At 36.7% G+C, this 19,714-nt stretch overlaps 2 protein-coding genes across 6 annotated transcripts; both read right to left on the minus strand.

Moving 5' to 3' along the window:
* Positions 1–3,527: 3,527 nt before the first annotated feature.
* LOC140851967 (uncharacterized) lies at positions 3,528–9,603 on the minus strand. 4 transcript variants are annotated; one of them, XR_012134831.1, is made up of 3 exons: positions 9,391–9,603; positions 4,339–4,795; positions 3,528–4,196 (listed from the first exon to the last, which is right to left on the minus strand). XR_012134831.1 is itself a non-coding variant. In XM_073244461.1 (3 exons), the coding sequence occupies exons 1-3, from the start codon at positions 9,601–9,603 to the stop codon at positions 4,835–4,837; spliced, it is 369 nt and encodes a 122-aa protein (XP_073100562.1). In that variant the 3' UTR covers positions 4,698–4,834. The 4 variants fall into 4 exon arrangements, 1 of the variants encoding a protein (XP_073100562.1); XM_073244461.1 differs by lacking the exon at positions 3,528–4,196 and adding an exon at positions 5,796–5,858 and having other exon boundaries at positions 4,698–4,927; XR_012134833.1 differs by lacking the exon at positions 3,528–4,196 and having other exon boundaries at positions 4,698–4,927; positions 9,391–9,529.
* Positions 9,604–9,619: 16 nt separating this feature from the next.
* LOC105059965 (putative disease resistance protein RGA4) lies at positions 9,620–14,327 on the minus strand. Of its 2 annotated transcripts, none has more exons than XM_029260371.2 (3): positions 10,635–14,324; positions 9,927–10,488; positions 9,620–9,792 (listed from the first exon to the last, which is right to left on the minus strand). In XM_029260371.2, the coding sequence occupies exons 1-3, from the start codon at positions 14,058–14,060 to the stop codon at positions 9,767–9,769; spliced, it is 4,014 nt and encodes a 1,337-aa protein (XP_029116204.1). In that variant the 5' UTR covers positions 14,061–14,324; the 3' UTR covers positions 9,620–9,766. The 2 variants fall into 2 exon arrangements, with proteins under 2 accessions (XP_029116204.1, XP_073100558.1); XM_073244457.1 differs by having other exon boundaries at positions 9,654–9,785; positions 10,635–14,327.
* Between the last annotated feature and the right edge of the window lie 5,387 nt (positions 14,328–19,714).

Genomic DNA, 19,714 nt, shown 5'->3' on the forward strand with positions numbered 1-19,714 from the left:
GCATATGTTTGCCTTAAATTTTTTGAAGAACCCAATTCGTCCCTCTTCTCCCTCTTGGATTGCTACTTTTGGAGAATAAATGATATTAGAGCTTGGTATTTTGCCTCTCTTTGACTTAACCATCTAGAATAAAAGATTGACGATAGCTCAAATAGGTCTTTCTCTTATCAAAGGATAATCCACTAGTCGACCCCCATTATTTAATGGCATCAATTATACTTATCGAAAAGCATGCATGCATATTTTCATTCGAGTATTTAATTATATTTTTTTTTTGAGAAATCATAATCAACGGACTCTATACATCCATCACATTAATTGATGGTGTTGCTTTTCCTAAACCTGAAAAGGATTTGGATGAATATTACAAAAAGATGCCTAACTAAATACAAAGGTCATAAATATCTTATTGATTCTTTAAATACTAACAATTTTTATAGAATTTCTATATGCACATCTACGAAAGAAATTTAGGATATGCTAGAGGTTACTCATGAGGATACCAATTAAGTTACGGAGTAAAATTAATATTCATGTTCATTAGTATGAACTATTTAAGATGGAACAAAATAAATCTATAATCAAAATATTTATTAGATTTATTAACATTATAAATGGTCTAAAAAGTCTTGGCAAGTGTTGACCCAAGGATTGATACCATAAGTAAAAAATTAGTGCATGAGTTAATTACATTGAAAAATAATTCACAATGTATAAAAATGGAACATGATACCACGAGTGCCTAAGAAAAATCATGCATGAGTTAATTACATTAAAAAAAAAGGAAAGTCAAAAAAATTCTATTTCTTATTTCTTTTGGAAACTTAAAACAAAGAGAAATTTTATTAATTATTTATTTTCTTTCACACATATAAAAATTGACCTTGCATTAGTGTCACGACAACTAAATGTAGTAGGAGACCAAAAATACAAAAATCTGATATTTAATTCTTCCTATAACTGAAGTGCCAAACTGTATGTAGGCTGTGAGAACCGGTCCCTTTGGACCTAGTTCATCCTGAAGCCGGCATCCCTTGTCGATTTCATCAGAATCGAATAAAAAAAAAAAAGAAAAAGAGAGATGCATGGGGAGGGAAGAAGATGGCTTTCCTTGAAACAGGGGAACCATGTTCCCTATTAATCTATGGCCGTGGGGGTGGGAAGATAAGAATCAAGAGTGATCGAGTAAAAGCCGTGTGTTGGTGGGAGAGATTAGATCAATTATGGCAGTGAGATCCGGCTTAATCCAAGGATATCAAGTCTATCCTTTTCCTTTCTTTTCCTATAAAACCCCTCCTCCATCGATCAAATCTATCATCTAAAACTCTCCACCTCCCTCTTCCCTCTTCCTCATCCATGATGGTCATTGTGCCACTATGCCATCACCGTTGCTACCTCCCTAAAAACCTATTTTTCTTTTCGAGACCCATCATCGCCCTGTTCCAAGAGTCTTTGGGTGAGATACTGCTGGAATCCGACCGACCGGCTACTGCATCGCTGCCGCCACCACCTCCAATAAGTCCCTCTCTTTTCCCTTCCCTTCTGGCCTTAGGTATCATCACTATGGCTTCGGGGTAGTGCCCTTTCTTTCTTTACCTTTGGTATCCCTATTGTCATTGGCTAGACCGCCGCCTCTAGCTGTCGCCATGCCTCCACCGCAGGCCGCCCTGACTGCCTCATCATCGAAACCCTACCCTCCTATCATCCCTTAGGAGACCCCAAGAGGCCTAGGGTTCGTTAAAGAAAGAAAGAGAGAGAGAGAAACAGAGATACAGAGATAAGAGAGAAAGAGAGAGAGAGAAAGAGGAAGAGAGGGAGAGACTCAAACTCCTGGATAAACCTAACCTATTGATTAGACCCAATCTGACTGGATCTAGATCAATTCGAATCGTATAGATCTGACTTGGGAATTAACCCAAACCTCGACCTAGACCTGGGCCAAATTGAGAGTCTTTTTCTATTCCTCTTAATTTTCTCCAAATTGAGGGCTAATGCAAACTTGTTAATTGTTTGTACTAGAGCCTTTATCATTGGAAGAACACCAAATCTAGAGATTGGACTAAGAAGATCATAGAATTTTGGATCTGCTCAATGATAAGTTTCTTATGTTCTCTAAAATTTTTATCATATATTTCAAATTGATTTTATAAAATCATATATATATAAATATTTAAAAATTTGAGAAATTATTTATGTTATGCATGCTCTCATGAAAATGATTGCTTAAATTATGGATCAAGCATAACGTGACTGATATGATTATCGAAAACTGTAATTTAAAATAAATTAATTTCTCAGTTTTAAATCTATTATGCGATCCTTGAAAAGAAGATTAATTAATATTGCATGATTTTTGAAAATGAAAATTATGCATGTTCACCCATGCATAAGTTTTTTAATAAAAAGTATTTTTTTTTTGAAAATAAAATATGAAAATTTGAATTACTATTATTATGACAAATAGTATGATCATACTATGAAAATCAGTTATTATAAAAATAATAAGAAAAACTCTCTATTTAGACTATGATCTAGGTCTGACCAATGAAACTAATCATTGATCACACGTCAGAAACATATTTCTTCTGGATCCAACCAGTCAAGGCTGATCGCTGGTAGAGTTAGTTCTTCTGGGCCTAGCTAGTCAGGACTGATTGCTGGCACACATTGATACGTTCGCGTATTTATTTTTCAGACTAATTTCTTTATCTTGTCACAAGGCTAATCGTAGCTGTGTGATTCAAAGCTAGTTCTTTTCTGAGCCTAGCCAGTGGGCTGATCACTGGTATACCTCGATGGATCGAGTATTCTGTATTCAGAGGCTAGTCTCTTCTGAGCTTTGTCACGAGGTAGATCGTGGCCGTAGTCAATGAAAACTATAAGAAATTTTTAAATCTTGTTGTTACACATGGCATATTTTGCAAATTTAAATTATATTGGTATTTGCATCTATTATTATATATATTTTTAAAAAAAATTTAATTATACTTAATCTCTTAGAGATATTGATAACTTAGTGAGTCCACAAAGCTTACCCCCTCTTTTAAATTTTTTCAAATCTAGAAGATACTATGGGGCTTGGGACCGAACAGCAAAGAGCATAGGATTGTGTATTGATAAAAAGACAAACTTTACATATTCTTTAAGACCTTGCATATTAATATTTTATTATTTAGATATTTTGTTATTTTATTTTGATCTTGAAATTTTTTAGTTCATAAATATAAATGTTACTTTTATATTTTACCTTCAATCTAGCTAGTATTTTTTTTTTTCTTTTTCTTGAAGCCAGGATCCATTAAGAAAAGAGCGATCTGGTCCAAATTTTTTGGGCTCTTTAGTCACCGACTAAGCTTTCAAGACCCATTAAAGAGAGCTTGCGCTATTATTACTCCTAGAAAGAGAACTATTTCTGTTGGTCAAGAACACTGGAAATTCTCTTTATGGTCCAAATTTGCATCTTCCTTCCCCTGAACATATCCCATTTATCATGTTAGGTCAAAGTTACGTACATTTCACTCAATTACTAAGCTAAACAATCTTTTCGTTGACCATTTCTTTTTTTAAGAAAAAGAGTCAATTTTTTATTCATGGATATCACCCAGTTGTTTGTTTTCATATAAGTTTGTGCTGCTTCTTGTATTCCAGTTGCTAAGATGGACTTAGATCAGGAAATATATATTAAGAATCCAAAAAAAAAAAAACATTGAGAATGTGACCGTACATAAGCATGTTTCAACAGCCTGAAGCATCGAAAGTTGGATACAAACCAGTGCTTCTTTAAACAAAATATTGTGTGATTGTAGAATTTGAGTGCCTTCAGTGGGATCGGAATGGTAGGAATCTGGGACATGGATGGCTAAATTCAGTTACAATGGATAAAACACACCGAACTAATTGGTTCGAGCTGCTGGATCTCACAGGCTCCATCTGTGGTTTTGGGTTAATCATTCATCATCAGATCAAAGGAATGAACATGTTGCTGCGATGGCGATCGAACAAGATCATCACTTGATGGATCTCTGTCATTATTCTGCTCACCATCTTCCATCTCACAATCCATCACTTGCCGTTGTAGATTTTCGTCACCAATAAATTCTTCATTATCTGTTTCACTATAATCGCTGTTGCCGTTGTAGATTTTCGTCACCAATAAATTCTTCATTATCTGTTTTACTATAATCGCTGTTGACACACTGCAAAGAAATACAAGAAAAGGAGCAGTTGGTGTAATTCTTATTCTTCAGAAGATAGATGTAAGTTTAACTGATTTAACTGGTGCAGAATAACAAATTGGCAATCAGTGATTGTAGTGAAGCTGAGACTGGGAAATTTTACCTGGATGCTTTGGATGTGATGTCTTTCTCACCGCACCTTCAACCTCGGTCACCGAGCAATTTCCATGAGTTGGGGAATGGATGGAAGCCATTCATCTGGTGAGAACTTGAATTCAGGGCAACAACTTATTCTCAAGGCCTGTAGAAAGGTTGTTCAGCCCTGCCACTTTTCTGAGCCTAGGGCAATTCAATATCTGCAGCTCCTTGAATGAAGATATGTTCTGATGCAGAGGTGGAAAGGATCTCAGATTCTTGCAGCCGTCAACTACTAGTGACTTAAGCGAGGTTGGCAACTGCTCACTTAGCAAGACCTGGAGTTCACAACAATCACATCTAAACAAGTTCTGGAGATATGTAAGGTGGTGCAAGCCCACCACCAATTTCAGCTCCTTGCAGTCCTTTATTGACAACCTCTTAAGCACAGAGAGGTTCCGGTGCAGGCAAAGGGAATCTGGAGGCTTACAGAAAACAAGTATCAAAAATTGAAGTGATGATGGTCACTGGTATGTTAGAGAATCCAGCACAAAACAGTCCTTTGCACAAAGATGTTCAAGATTGGCAAAATTGCCAACCCAATGGTTTCTGATGTCCTGCAGTGAAATAGAACTTAGTTTGAAAGCCTTTAATCAAACAAATTACGGAATCACTACAGTAAAAAGGAACAAGGCCGATGCTAAGCTTATCAATTACCGACACTAATAAGCGTCTCAAAAAATTCTCCCGATGCCTTACAAGCGTCGAAAAGGCGTCGTTACATGACGGGTGGAAAAGAATTTTCCGGATGCTTTGACAAAGCACCAGTACGTTTAGAAACGTTTCCGATGCTTTGACAAAGCGTCGTTAATTAAATCATTGCCAACGCTTTAAAGCATCGGTATTGAATAAATTTAGAAAAAAAAAATAAAAGATACATAATTTAAAAATAATCTATACAATAATACATATACCTGTTCAAAATTTATTAAAAAATTTAAACACCAACATAAACATAATAATATTATTTTTATGACAAACCCAGTTTCTTTCTTGGATATATAGGACACCTGGCAACTATATCAGCATCTTATTTTAGTCTATGAATATGACTTAATAACAACTCGAACTTGTGAAGGGTTGCATCATTGACTCCAGTTTTCTGTTTGGTGGTAACTTATGAAATAACATTTCAAGGAAAAGGTTGGTCCTATAACTGTCAAAAAGCATTAGCTCAGTTGCCTTCAGTTTACAGAGGATACTCTGGATCATATTTCTGACTCAGATGCATCCACTTGAGGATTTTCAATGCTGATATCCCAACATATTTCTGACTCAGAAATATGTTGTCAAGGGGTGAAACAGAGATGCAAATCTTTAATATGGAGTTGCTGAGATTGAAAAGTCAAAGCATCTCATGAATCAGAAATTATCTATGAAATTACTAAGTAGTCACAAGCGTAAGACAGTATCATTTTTTTTTACCTGATAAAAAGCAGAGATTCCTATGGCATGCAAAAGAACACAGCAAGACAGGATGGATTCATGCTGAAAATAAAACAAACTTCCCCCTTCGGCACTATAGTGAGGATGTGCAAAAAACAGAGACATTGCATGCTGAAAATAAAATGAGGGTTTCAATTTATAGAAAGCATGATTTCAGTCAATTCTTTTTTTTTTTTTTAACAAAAGCTCCTGAGTATATATATGACAATGCCACATCATATGTTGACATAAGGATTTAATCAGTCCCAAACCCAATTCGCACAAGGATAATATCAAAACCTGCTACACATTGAAGTAATAAAAAATAATTCTCTGAATACATGAATTGTTCCTATTGTGGACAAGGGCTTGGCCTGACACGTGATGTATTGTCCACTTTAGCCCATGGGCCTCACGGTTTTGCTTTTCAAAAGGCACCTCACGTGGGGAGAGGGCGGACCTTTCCCATATAAACACGAGACTATTGATGCCCTCCACATTATTAGAACCACAATAAAGACCCCCCAGTCAAGGAGAACTCCGATCTATACAGTTCGAGGAGCCCCACAGTCAATCGAGGCGGACCTCAACCCTTTTCTGGAGAGCCATTGTTGTGGACAAGGGTTCGGTCCGACCTATGAGGTATTATTCGCTTTGGCCCATGGCCTCACGGTTTTATCCTTTAAAAGATGCCGTACGTGGGGAGAGGGCGGACCCTTCGCATATAAGCATAAGTCCCCCTTTACTCACAACCGATATAGGACTATTGGTGTCCTCCACATTATTAGAACCACAACAGTTCCCATTGTTAGATCATTGTCACCATAAGGTCATAAACACCGAAAAAGTTAATGTGATAACAGAGTAATAGGACAATCTTCATTGAAACTATCTATCAAACCTTCCGTCATCCCCATTTTCTCAACAGAAAAGCAATGGAAGAAAGGAGTGTATTGCCGCAGTGGAGAAGAGGGAGGAGAACTGACATGAACCCTCTGCATGTCCTGGAGCATTAGCAGTCTGAGAAACTGTATGTGATCCTTGTTATAACTGTAAGCAAGAAGTCTGTTTTAACAAAAAAGGTAGAGAAACAAGTAGAGTGTTGATCACTAAAGAAACTGAACTGGATCCTAGAGAAAGCGAACAAACTGCAGAATGGCACATATCTAGCATAAACAGTGAGACAAGCAGATTAGATCTACACTGTCTAGACTGTATATCAACAAGCATGCCTGACACTTTACCCTAAGAAACAAGTACATGATCTTTCGGAATAATAATTTGAACCAACTTAAGATGCAATGTACCTGAGTGTACATGATCTTTTGCCTATTGCACCACTCCCTCATCTTGGGGCAATCAACAATCTCCACATTATAGGACATCAGTGAAAAATAATCCTTAGGTGCAATCTGGAGTTTGGTACATCGCGCTCTATCTAACATCCTTAGAAAAGTAAAATCTATTGCCCAACCCTCCCCCCTCCCCCCACCCCCCTCCACGTGCACCCCCGGCCCGCAGCTCCTCCATCTCCCTTTGCCTACCCACGCTCCTCCGCTTTTGTCTCCCACCACCCCTCCGTGGCTCCTCTATGCCTGTCCCTACCACCCCTATGGCAAAATTATTGGGGATATTTTAAAATTTTGATTTTATATTACCGATAATCTGATTGTCATACCAAACATGTCAATCAAGAGTTTTAGTAATTTTACTGTAATATTATCTGTGTGTACCAAACACAGTACTTAACATTTGTGGCAATTTAATGGTGGGAATCTATCCTGAAGGCAATTCATATTACCTTCCAATATTACCTGACAATGCACCAAATGCAACCTAAGGGAGTTGAGATTGTGCAATGAGAGGGACTGTACCTTTTCATATCCAGTTATAGAGATTTCTTGGGGAGATTCAAAGAAGGAATGATCCCCTGCCTATCTGGGATGGTTGCTTAGGACCACGATACCCTTTTATATGCAGCTCCATAAGGTTGCCGGATCCTTGCATTATCAAAATGAGTTTTTTTTTAATCACATCTTGTGTCCCAGCTACAGCTACTAGAAAAGTTTTGGGCTGATTTCTAAAGCCAAATATTTAGTAGTTTGAGAATTTGAGCTGATGCAGAAAAGAATTTAGGAGTACTCCTTTGCTTAGGAAAAAAAATAGTAGTATTCTTCATGCATTAGGTCCTATTAGATAACTTATTGAATGGTCGAGCTGAAGTTAAAATTATGAAATACCTAGAAGGGCTATAAGTTGTTTCTGTTTTGCCTATCAACATTTGACAAATCTTGCTAAATCCACATATCTTTAGAAAAAAAGTAATCTTGCTTCTGAAAATTGTTTCAAAAGTAAAACAATTTCTTGCAAATAGAATGCCTTATCCAATCAACCTGAAATCTGATATGCAACTGCGGCAGTAGCTTCATGGCATCTATGTAACTAAGTTAATTAGGATGAGTAATGCATCTCATCATATTATAGGAAGAATAACATTTTGCTACAAAATGGGACCCAGTAAGTATACATCTTGCATGCTCATAAGAGAAGCAAAATAATCACATTATGTCCTATCTAGAACAAAATTATTTTACTGGATGGGGTTAGGATTGGAAAACATTCATCCATGACATTCTTCGTAGAATGTAATTATCGATGCATCTTTTTCCAATTCAATGTTGGCAACTTTTGATTTTGTTTTTCATGGATGTCAGAGAAAGTGGTAGTCCTTGGTATCAATCTTGATTTCCTGTTTCAGCTTTATGAATCCTCATTCATCAAGTAATCTTGTTGAGCCATCTCCAATATTATTCCAAGTTTCTTTATATCCTATCAAACTCATGTATTGCCCATAATTGAGAATCCTTACCATGATTATATGATGTTCTTAAAGCTAACAGAACTCAACTAAATCAATATATCATATTCCATTATTGATTGGTAGATTCTATCACTTAGCATAAACAACTTGCTGCACAAATTGGATTAGCTGCCAGTGGTCCTTTAAACTACAAATAGTTCCTCACGGATGGGTTCAAAAGAAAGCTTAAAATTTATGACCTATATGCAAGCATGTAAAAATCAAGATGCATGCATGCACTTGTATATGTGCCCCATGATCAAAAAAAACATATTGCCTGTGTTACCATCAATTTGCAAGCTCTTTAAAACACAGCAGGTAGCAATCAGAAGCTATAGGTCTTTTTTATAAGCCTTAATTTTGAACAAGCACAACCATAGCATAGGAACTGATGCCCAGATCATTTTCTGAAAAAGATAAAGAAGAATTGATGCCAAGATAATGCCAATAAATAAACAATCAAGTTGGCTAAGAAACTAACATTTTATTTCAAGGAAGATGACAACAATCAAACTTGGTTAACATTGACCAAAGATTTAGAAATCTGTGCCCATAACCTTGCCAAACACCTACCAGCACAGTATTTTTGTGAGACATGCCAGCACATGTTCGATTCTATATCAAAGTAAAAAAGGAATAAAAAGCTCAAAATCTCTTTCTTAGCTAAAAAATCAAAAAATAGATTTTGTAGGCCTGTGCCGATCCATGCCAATGATTTTCTGCATTGATACGTACCAGAGACTGTGAGCTGCAACCAGAAGGAAGCCCAAGCCATGGGAATCGACACATGTTGCATTCAATGGTGTCATCTAATACCAGAGATGACACCAAAGCATCTGACTGGCATGCAGTAGGCTCGAATGGCTGAGACTCTGGAAAAGTGATGGCTAAATACCTTTGCTGACGGCAGATCACAGGGGGCTCGGCTAATGATAGTTGCCATGGCATTGAAGGACCCAGGTCTCTAGTGGATGAAGCATAGTGGAATCATCAATAATAAACCATCATGAAATAAGAGAATGGACAATTATTGTGTAGAGGTCCTTGTCATGATTGCGATTGTTGTTCTTCCATCCCACACTGCATCAGTCGTTTCTCTTGTGTTCTACCATCAATTGTTTCTTTGTTCTCTGTGTCCTTCGCAAAGACAAATAACAAACAGAGCAGTTGGTGCCAGTACAATTATTAATTTGGCAATTAGCCAAAGTGCAAGTGTAACTCATTTACAGGAGAAGCAAAACTGCAGACTGATAATCAGCAAATAAAGCTACCTGAATGTGGAGGATAGAATTTCGTCTCCAATACTCCTTCAATTTCCACATGTGGATGAGTAGATGGCAGCAGCCAATCATCTTGTGAAGGCTGGAGTTGAGGGCATTGCTTTATTCTTAGGAATTTTAGGAAGATAAGGTGATTCAGTCCTTCCAACACTACGAACTTTGGGCAATTCACAACCTGCAGCTCCTCAAGTACATCTCGGTTCTTGTGTGTCAACTTTAAAGACTCCAGGTTCTCACAACTATCAACCACCAAGGACTTGAGCGTATATGCTAGTAGTACGTCTGGCAGGTATCGGATTGTACAGCAGTCCTTTATAACCAAGCGTCGAAGAGATCGGAGCCACGGCCAGTACCATTTCAGGCACCGTACTGGTAACTCGCAACTCCATACTGTCAGCTCTTCAAGCACGGGTGCAGATATCCTTGGCGTCAGCAATTCATAAGTGCTGGACAAAAAGCGTTTCATTGGATTCCGATGCTCGGTGGGATCAAACTCATGCTTTATCCTCTCCCATGTGTTTGATATAATCGCCATCTTGTTGCCTGAAACGACCTGGTACATTGGCCCAAGAGAAATCAGAGAACTGTTGGTTCATGAGTTCGATACATAAGCTCTAAACAATACAAATCAAAGAATGTACGATCGCATAAGTCTCAGAGTAAAAAATTGGAGCACTTCAAATTTAGGATGCAGGGTACCTTGACGAAGTCACATTTCTGCATAGATGAGAGCTGATTTTCTGCCATGATATGTAGTTTGGGACAATTTTTTATACTTAACTCTTTGAGAGAAGTAAGGTTTTTCATCCCCAACAATGATGTCAGCTGTTGGCACTCCCCTATCGACAGCATTTCAAGTGTGGAGGGCAATCCTTCCACCGTTAAGAGACGGAGTTGAGGACAATCGTATATCCTCAGATATTTAAGCGAGTGGAGATTATGCAACCCTACTATGGGACAGCTTTTTATAATTAATTGTCTGAGAGAAGTAAGGTTTTGCATCCCCAACGATGATGTCAGCTGTTGGCACTCCCCTATCGACAGCGTTTCAAGTGTGGATGGCAATCCTTCCTCTGATAAGAGACCGAGTTGAGGACAATCGTATATCCTCAGATATTTAAGTGAGTGGAGATTATGCAACCCTGCTATGGATGTGAGCTGTCGGCAACTCAAAATGTGCACTCTCTCAAGCACGGATTGTGGCATGGGTTCATCCAATTTTCCAAGAGAGTCGTGAATGTATAGAGGAAGGGACCTTATGTTTTCACACCCATTTATACTGATTTCTTGAAGTGATGCAAAGGAGAAAGGATTTCCCACCCATTTTGGGAACTTGGAACCACCATACCCTACTATATGCAAATTTCTGAGGTTGGCGTGAGGTTGGAGGTACTCGAGCATGGCTTCCTCCCTTTTTTCATCGACTGGGACATCTTTATTTTCTTCTGGACTAGCTTCTATACGTAGGGCACCACCTAAAGAAAGAAACTGGTGATCATGCTGTCCATTCCATGCTAGAGACAAGCACTGCAGTCCATGCTTACATTTAAGATTGGCGTCCCTGGCATCCTCAATGTTGACCAAGTTCCTGAGCCCTGAGATGAGGATAGTTCCTTGGATGTGCAAGTCCTTCAACACTCCTATCCGACCCCGCACAATCTCACGTCCATGCAAGGTCCAAAGAATTGTTAGTTTCTCGATCCCAACCGGCGGGCAGTGAATTCCAGTACCAGCAGTATTGAGGAAGCGGAGGTTAGGAAGGCTTCCTATGCCACTGGGTAACTCTACAAGATTCATGCATAACCCAATATCCAATATCTGCAGGTTGGGGAGCTGACAGATTGATCCAGGTAGGCTTGTAACAACATTTGACCATAGCTCGAAGTCTTGTAGGTTAGTAAGGTTACTTAGGCCACATGGTAACTCTACAAGATGGGGACAAAAAAGTTTCAATGTCCGAAGGTTGTGAAGTCGGCATACTAATTCAGGGAGCCTTTTAATAACATACGAGTGTAGCTCAAAGTATCGTAGCTCAGTAAGGTTACCTAGGCCATCCGGTAACTCTTCAAGGCGACTTCCATCAAGTATCAGTGTCTGTAGGTGGTAAAGGAGGCATACTGATTTAGGGAGTCTCTTAATGCAATGGGACCGGACATGCAGGTAACGCAGGTGCTTCAGGTTATCGATTGAATTTGGCAACTCATCTTCGCTTTCCCAATCAATTTGTAGAGTCCGCAAACATCTTGTCCTCAGAAGAGGTGGTGGAAAGTGGGTTAGAAGAGGTGGTACTTCGCCGATTGCCATTCCTCTTAACCAATCTTCTAGTAAATCGGTCATGTGTCCTTGGGATACCAATGTTCTTGCATAATGTTCCGGCACCATTATTCTTTTGTTTCTTCCATTCCAACCCTCTAGTAACAAGGTCCGTAGAGCCCCAAGATCATGCGAGCACAGTGATTTCACTAATTCCTTTTTATCTTCCATGTATAAATGGCGAACCATACCGAAAAAACTGGGTAGACTCCTATCCACAATTGTGCAACACTCATTTTCTGCAATAGATTTCGCTAGATCATGTATCAAATCGTGCATCTTAAACATCTCATCAGAATCAAGGATCAATCTTTTTGTTTGCATATAAAAAGGTCTGCCAGAGTCAAAGAATGACCTTCTTTGTAGGTCACTGAAATATTCATTGCCAATCTCTTCCATTGTTCTTCTATCTCTAAGTGGGATGTAGCCTTGCGCCATCCACAATCTGACTAAAACGTCTTTGTCAAACACATAATCCTTGGGGAACATGGAACAATAGACGAAACAAGGTTTCAGATGTGCTGGCATGCGAGTATAGCTTATTCTAAGAGCCGCCAAAGTCTCATTATAATTCCTATCTACTTCCCATAGATCACTTTGCAAGACATCTTTCCAACTGTCTTCATCTCTCATTTCTCTTAGAAGGCTTCCTATTGTCTTCACAGCCAATGGTAAATTGGAACACTTCTTGACAATCTGCTTACCAACCTCTGCCAACCGTGATTGTTCTTCAGAGTCTCGACCACCAAATGCGTAGTGCTTGAACAATAACCAAGATTTGTCTTCAGACAAGTAGTCAGGATGATAAGGCTGCACCGTCTGCATGATCTCGGCAACCGAATCATTCCTACAGGTCACAATAATTCTTACAGTTCCTGCACCAAGTACAAAAGGTCTTCTTAAGGACTCCCAAAGGCTTCGTTGCTCATTCCAGACATCGTCCAACACGAGCAACACTTTCTTCCCCTTCACATTTGCCTCGAGAGTGTTTTGAAGTGTGCTTAGTAGTGTAAGATCACATGATTGTTGAGTAATAGACTCAATGATGTCCTTTGTTAGCTTTATAACATTGAAATCATCAGATACACAAACCCATCCAGTTAGATCGAAACATTCTTTTACCTGGGAGTCATTGTAAACTAGTTGGGCGATGGTGGTTTTTCCCAGTCCGCCCTTGCCGACAATTGGAATGACAGAGATACCCTTTTTCGTACCTTCAGAAAACAGCAAATCAATTACCTTTTGCTTGTCATGTTCCCTTCCATAAATACTCGACTCTTCCACCATGTGGCTGGTTGGTGCTGGGTACACAGCTCCGAGGACCCGCCGCTCTCCATCTTCCTCTCTTAAACGGAGGCGTTCCCGATCCTCCGAGATCTCATCGAACCTCTCCCTGATCTCCCTGATTCTATTCCCCATGCCATCCGGAATTGAAACTACTATGGTCGAAGGAGAACCACTTACCTCTTCCTCATCGTCCGCTTCCGCTCGCTTCCTCTTCCTGAAAGCTCGGCCTTCCACTTGGGCTCGCAGTTCCTCGTAGCGGTACTCGTCCAGCACGTCTTCCGCTTCATATGCAACTTCTTTAAGCTCCTTAAGCCAAAGATTGATGGCTTTCTCACATATCTCTCTCTCCTCCGCATCATGGAGCACTGCCTGGATCCTTGTCAATGTTCTCTCCAGCTTCTTCAGATCTTTCATGATCTTGCTGCGTGGATCCGATGATGAAGATGGCGAGACTGCCCATCTCTGAAAAGAGCCCAATATTTGGCTGGATTTTGATAGGATGGAAGAGACGAGAGTGTTCGCCATTGCACGACCTCAGATTCCTCCTTGCTCTGGTCGAACACAGCAAACAAGGAAGAAGGCTTTGGCTTCCTCCTGGTTTCCTTCTTAGCAAGGAGAGACGGGGTCCAAGTCAACCACGAGACTATCAAAATAGCATCCAATCATCAAGGACATACATGAATTTTTTAATACCCCAATACCAAATCCTTAATGATATTTTGGGCTTATTTTATGTAGTGTCTCACCTTCCAGGAGGAGCCTTCTAACCCAAGAAATGGGGTGGATAAACTATTGCTCCATCTATTCATGCATTTGATGTTTATTAACTAAATATTAAAATTATTTTCGGTATCATGTATCTATCCATAATAAGCTATTCTCGATACCATATATCTATTCACGATAGACTATTCTCAATGTCACATTTCTGCCTATGATGAGGCCATTCTCAATTTAATGTAGCGAGTCCAAACATTTTTTTCTTGATCATCAATTTATAAATCTCAATTATGTCAAAAATATACTGTATCATATTATATTTTTTTCAAAAATCTAAATAGTCGATATCACAACCACAATCACCCAAAAAGCTATCAATGAAAATATGTAGAAAGTAAAAATAGTTATATCGATCAAAAATTAATATGCAATATAGAAGTAAACATATTTACGGATGTTTGCACATAAGAATCCTTATCCCAATCAATAATTGATCCAAATACAGTAATCGATGAACTTCTTGATCTATGAACTCGAAATCAAGATATTTCACTCGATATCTTCTTGTACAAATAGTTGCATCTCTATATGATCGGGGTCAACATAAAAATCATATATGATTAAGGATGGAGAAATTATAAAAAATATCCCGAAACATCATAAGTCCAGTCCTAGAGTCAACAATTGATCTCGGTTACCTAGGTATCTGGACCCTCCACAAGTCCACAAGATTTTTAAAGAGAAACATCTATGAAGAGAGAGAAGAAATCTAAAAAGAGAAAATTCCCGAGAGAGAGTAAAGAAAAGCTCATAGAGAGAGAAAGTGGAGTGAGAAGGTAGAGAGAGAAGAGAGGAAAAACTCTTCTCTTTCTTTTCTTTCCTTTTCTTTTCTTTCTTTTTCCTTTTTTTCCTTCTTGTTTTCTTCTTTCTTCTTCTTCATGAAAATAGGGGAGGGGAAAATGGAAAACTTTAAGGCTGACCACCCTCCACAGTGCCGACCATGATCGGTGGTGATCCCTCAGCACCGACGATGATGGCTCTAGTCCTCAATGACCATGCAAGGCCACGTTCGGCAACTGCAACAGATCCAATGGAAAGAAAAGAAGGAACAAAATAAGGGAGATCTGATCTTCACAAATCCAATGACTTGCCAACGCTATCCCAGGCAACGATGCAGGCCACTGGACCTAGAGAAAGAGGAAAGGAGGCTATGGGGGTTCTTACCTTCTTTTTGACAAGAGATCAATAGCGATTTATCAAGGGACATTAATGGAATCCAAGAAAAATCTAAGCATTCTCACCGGCAATTCATTGAAGCTTTGGAGTGGGATGATTAGAGGGAGAGAAGGAGTTTTTATAAACCTATTGCCAGAGTTTGATTTGCCCCAAATTCCTTTCTCTTGATTGGACTCAGAAGAAGGAAAAAGGATTCCTTCAGGAGTCCTCTTCTATTCTTTTTTTTGCTTGCTTTAAGATTTATATGAAAAAGTAAAAAAAATCTAGGTTATTACATTCTTCTCTGCTTCAAATAATTTTATCCTCAAAATTAGATTGCTTGAGGTACAAACTTCAAAAGTATGCATCCATCATGTCATCCACGAGCTTCCAATAATCTATCTTATATAGTACTTGTTTCACCAGATCTCGATATGAAAAATTTATTTGACGTGTCAAACTTATTCCCTCCATATCGATTTCTCAATTTTTCTCAAAGAATAGTAACATTTTCATCTTATATTAAAATTCTTTATCCATTACATTGATTGATTAATTCCACATAGAAATCATAATCAGCCCAAACTATTTTTAATAAAAACTAAAAAAAAACCTGAACACCAGACATGTTTCATAATCACAGGCTTCTTTCTTTTTTGAATCTTCCAACAATTTAATAATTAGACTTTCATCTTAGAAAAATCTTAGCTTTCTACATCAGATCGAGTAACAATATTAAATCTAGAAAATTGAAATCTATGTCTAAACATTCTAGATTCAAGCTTAACCAAATTAAGAATTATCAATCCATTAGCAATAAATTTGAGATGTCCAAATTTCTTTTTTTCATCACCCATAAGAAAAGAACCTATCATTAAAGATGGTACTGCAATGTCTAGATTACCTTAAAAATTAGTAATTTTCTCCTTTCATTCACCAATTAAAGTCTCTCCACTGAAAATCAAATTCAGTCTCCGATCATTACACTTATTGAGTTAATAATTAATGTTCTTTTCTAGTGTCAAAATAATCCAAACCATCATACTTTCGCTGCACACTCTGATCTAAATTTTACTGAATTATGTAGGCTTACTGAATGAATTCTGATAAAAAATTTTACTTTATATTAGAATCTAAGAAAGATCCAACTTTTCAAAGTTTTAATAGAATTAAAGCGAAACTTTGAGTTTCTTTATTCTTCTTATGCCTCGAGCATATCATATCAAGATTAAATCTTGGTCCATCTTCTATGTTTGAAATTATTACCTAAGCTTTTACCACTCATCTAAGATCTAATATCTTTAGAATTAATCTGAAGTGAGTTAACCCTAGATTTACTTGACAATCTATGGGATGATTCCAAAATCAACCTTTCTTTGTAAAATAATTAACTTAAATTTTTAATAAATTAGAAGACCTCAAGTCAACATCCTTGTGAGTAGAATCAACTCAATTATTTTTCATAGAGTTTTCTTCATTACGATCCTTAGCATCAATAAATAAATAAACTGATATGAATTCTTATTTTTTAGTTGTTAAAATTCATATAAGAAAAATTTAACAATAATAAGACACCTTAGATCAGCTCAGAAATCTAAACTGTGACTTGAAATAATTAATACGTCCCACTATCTCCAACAAACATAAAGAAGATTAAATAATCCAATTCAAAAGATGATAATATAAATTATTAAAAATTTCATCAAAATGTGTATGTCATGCTCTTACAATAAAATCTAATCTATCAATAGAATCTAAATATATTTTTTATTATATATGAGTTTATGCATGATCTCTTATAGGTTCAATGCTCAAAAAAATATTCCTATCTCATGCAATATAATTTTTACTTTGACTACATCCTAAATAAACTTTCTTCTGATAAATTCAAAATTATAATGATCAAACAATTAATATCAAAATTAAAAAAGTCATCATGATCTTCATCCTTATCAAGTTTAGGATTTCAAAATTTTCTAAATAACAATTGAACTAATATTCATGACTCAACATAACTTATCAGTATAATCATCTTATATTTAAAGGTCAACACCTCTTATACTTAGGTCAAACCTTACTAAGATCTTAGATATAACTCATCATTTCTATTATCTATATCATATGCCACCTATACATAAATTTTAGCAAAATACCTATTGATCTAAATTTCAAACTTTGATCTTTATGCTACTTCTATCATATCCCTAGTGACCATAATCTTATACTCAAATATCACTTAAGTCATAGTCTCATGTGATCATAACCTAAGCTTTGATATTATTATGTCACATCCTTAACAATCATAACCTTATGCTCAAATATCTCTTAACCCAAAGTTCCTAGAGATTATAATCTTAAGCTTTGATACCATTCTATCATATCCATAGTGATCATAACTTATGCTGACATATTCCTTAAGTCATAGTCCCTAAAAAATCATAACTTTAAGTTTTGATATTGCCACACTCTATTGATCATAATCCAAAATTTTAATATTGCTTATGTCACAGTTTCTAGTGACCTTAAACCTAATTCTGATACTATTTTGTCACATCCTAAATCTAACATCCTGATCGAATATATGATGGCAGCACACTTCTTAAGGCAAGCCTTAAAGAATATACAAGATCTATAAAATTTATTATAATCTCAACATCTTATGAACACTATCGATCTTAATTTATAATAAATAATTTTATATTAACAAATATCAATCTTATGCAATTTATAAAATTTGATCATCCAACTATTACTAATGATGCTCTATCAATCAATCCTTTCAAATTCAGATCCCAACCATAGCTAAATGCATATATCTTGTAACTCTAAAAAAGAAAGAAAGAAGACGGATAGTGAGCTTTATAGTCAAGTAAGAATCTTTACACACTCATATGAAGATAATAATAATTTAAAATAATATATGAACAGTATCAAAGAGAGAACATAAATCATGAAATTTCATCTCGAGTATCAAATATAACTCAATGCCAATATATATATATAAATATGCATCATATAGTATCGAATATCCATCTTCTTAAAAGTGATATATTGCACATATATAATTAAGTAAAGTCTCTTTTACTTAATTACGGTTTCATATCTTATCATCTATATCTCATTAATATGGTCTGAATTAATCAACAATTATCTTTAAGATTTCGAATTAATGACGGCCATGCTCTAACCCGTGATTGACAATCCATAATAATCATGCTTTTCAGCCCATGGTGGCAAACCATAATAACCTTACTTTTCAGTCTATGGTAACAACCAAGAATATCTGTGCTTCAACCCATGGTGGCAAACTCAAATACCACGTATCTGTCCATGGTTAGACTATTTTCGGAACCATGTTCTGCCTATGGTGAGCTATTCTCGATACCATATATCTGTCTATGGTAGACTATTTTTGGTACCATATATCTACCCATGATGGACTATTCTTAGTATCACATTTCTCCCCATGATGAGGCTATGCTCGGTTTAACGTGGCTAATTCAAATATCCCTTTCTTAATCATTAATTTATTACATCTCAATTATATCAAGAAAATATTGTATCAGATATGTTCTTTTCAAAAATCTCAATAATCGGTATCATAACCAAAACCATCCAAAAAGACATTAATGAATATATGTAAAAAGTAAAAGTGATCATATTGACAATCACATATCTATAAAAATCGATCAAAAAAATCAAAACCATGAAATGTAAAGGTAAACATATATATTTATATGCGTTTGTGTACAAGAATTATTATCTCAATCGATGATTGATCCAAATATAGTAATCGACGAATTTCTCGATCTACGAATTTGAAATCAAAGTATTTCACTCGACATCTTCTTATACAAACAGTTGCATTTCTACATGATCAGGATGAACACAAAAATCATGTATGATTAAAGATGAAAAAATTATAAAAAATTTTTCAAACAGCATAAGTCCAAGACCCCTTCTAGGATCAACCAATTGATTTGGATTACCTAGGTATCTGGACCCTCCACTAGTCCACAAGATTTTTAGAAAAAAATTGATGAAGAGAGAGAAAAAATTTAGAGAGAGAAAATACAGACAAGCTTGTAGAGAGAGAAAATAGGGAGAGAAGGTAGAGAAGAGAAGGAAAATTCTTCTCTTTTGTTATTCTTTTCTTTTCTTTTTCTTTTTTTTTCCTTCTCATTTTCTTCTTTCTTCTTGTTCGTGAAAACAGGGGAGGGGAAAAGGGGAAACTTTGAGGCCGA

This window comes from Elaeis guineensis, chromosome 10, assembly GCF_000442705.2.
Source record: "Elaeis guineensis isolate ETL-2024a chromosome 10, EG11, whole genome shotgun sequence".
Taxonomy (NCBI): Eukaryota; Viridiplantae; Streptophyta; class Magnoliopsida; order Arecales; family Arecaceae; genus Elaeis; species Elaeis guineensis.

What these genes read in the sequence shown, in the direction of transcription:
- LOC140851967 (XM_073244461.1), bottom strand. Translation starts at nt 9,603, where the DNA reads ATGCCATGGCAACTATCATTAGCCGAGCCCCCTGTGATCTGCCGTCAG. An exon ending in GTTGCAGCTCACAGTCTCTG is followed by an intron (nt 5,859 to 9,390) that starts GTACGTATCAAT and finishes TTTTATTTTCAG; the next exon opens with CATGAATCCATCCTGTCTTG. An exon ending in GAATCTCTGCTTTTTATCAG is followed by an intron (nt 4,928 to 5,795) that starts GTAAAAAAAAAT and finishes ATTTCACTGCAG; the next exon opens with GACATCAGAAACCATTGGGT.
- LOC105059965 (XM_073244457.1), bottom strand. Translation starts at nt 14,060, where the DNA reads ATGGCGAACACTCTCGTCTCTTCCATCCTATCAAAATCCAGCCAAATA. An exon ending in AGAAATGTGACTTCGTCAAG is followed by an intron (nt 10,489 to 10,634) that starts GTACCCTGCATC and finishes CCAATGTACCAG; the next exon opens with GTCGTTTCAGGCAACAAGAT. An exon ending in ATTCTATCCTCCACATTCAG is followed by an intron (nt 9,786 to 9,926) that starts GTAGCTTTATTT and finishes CGAAGGACACAG; the next exon opens with AGAACAAAGAAACAATTGAT.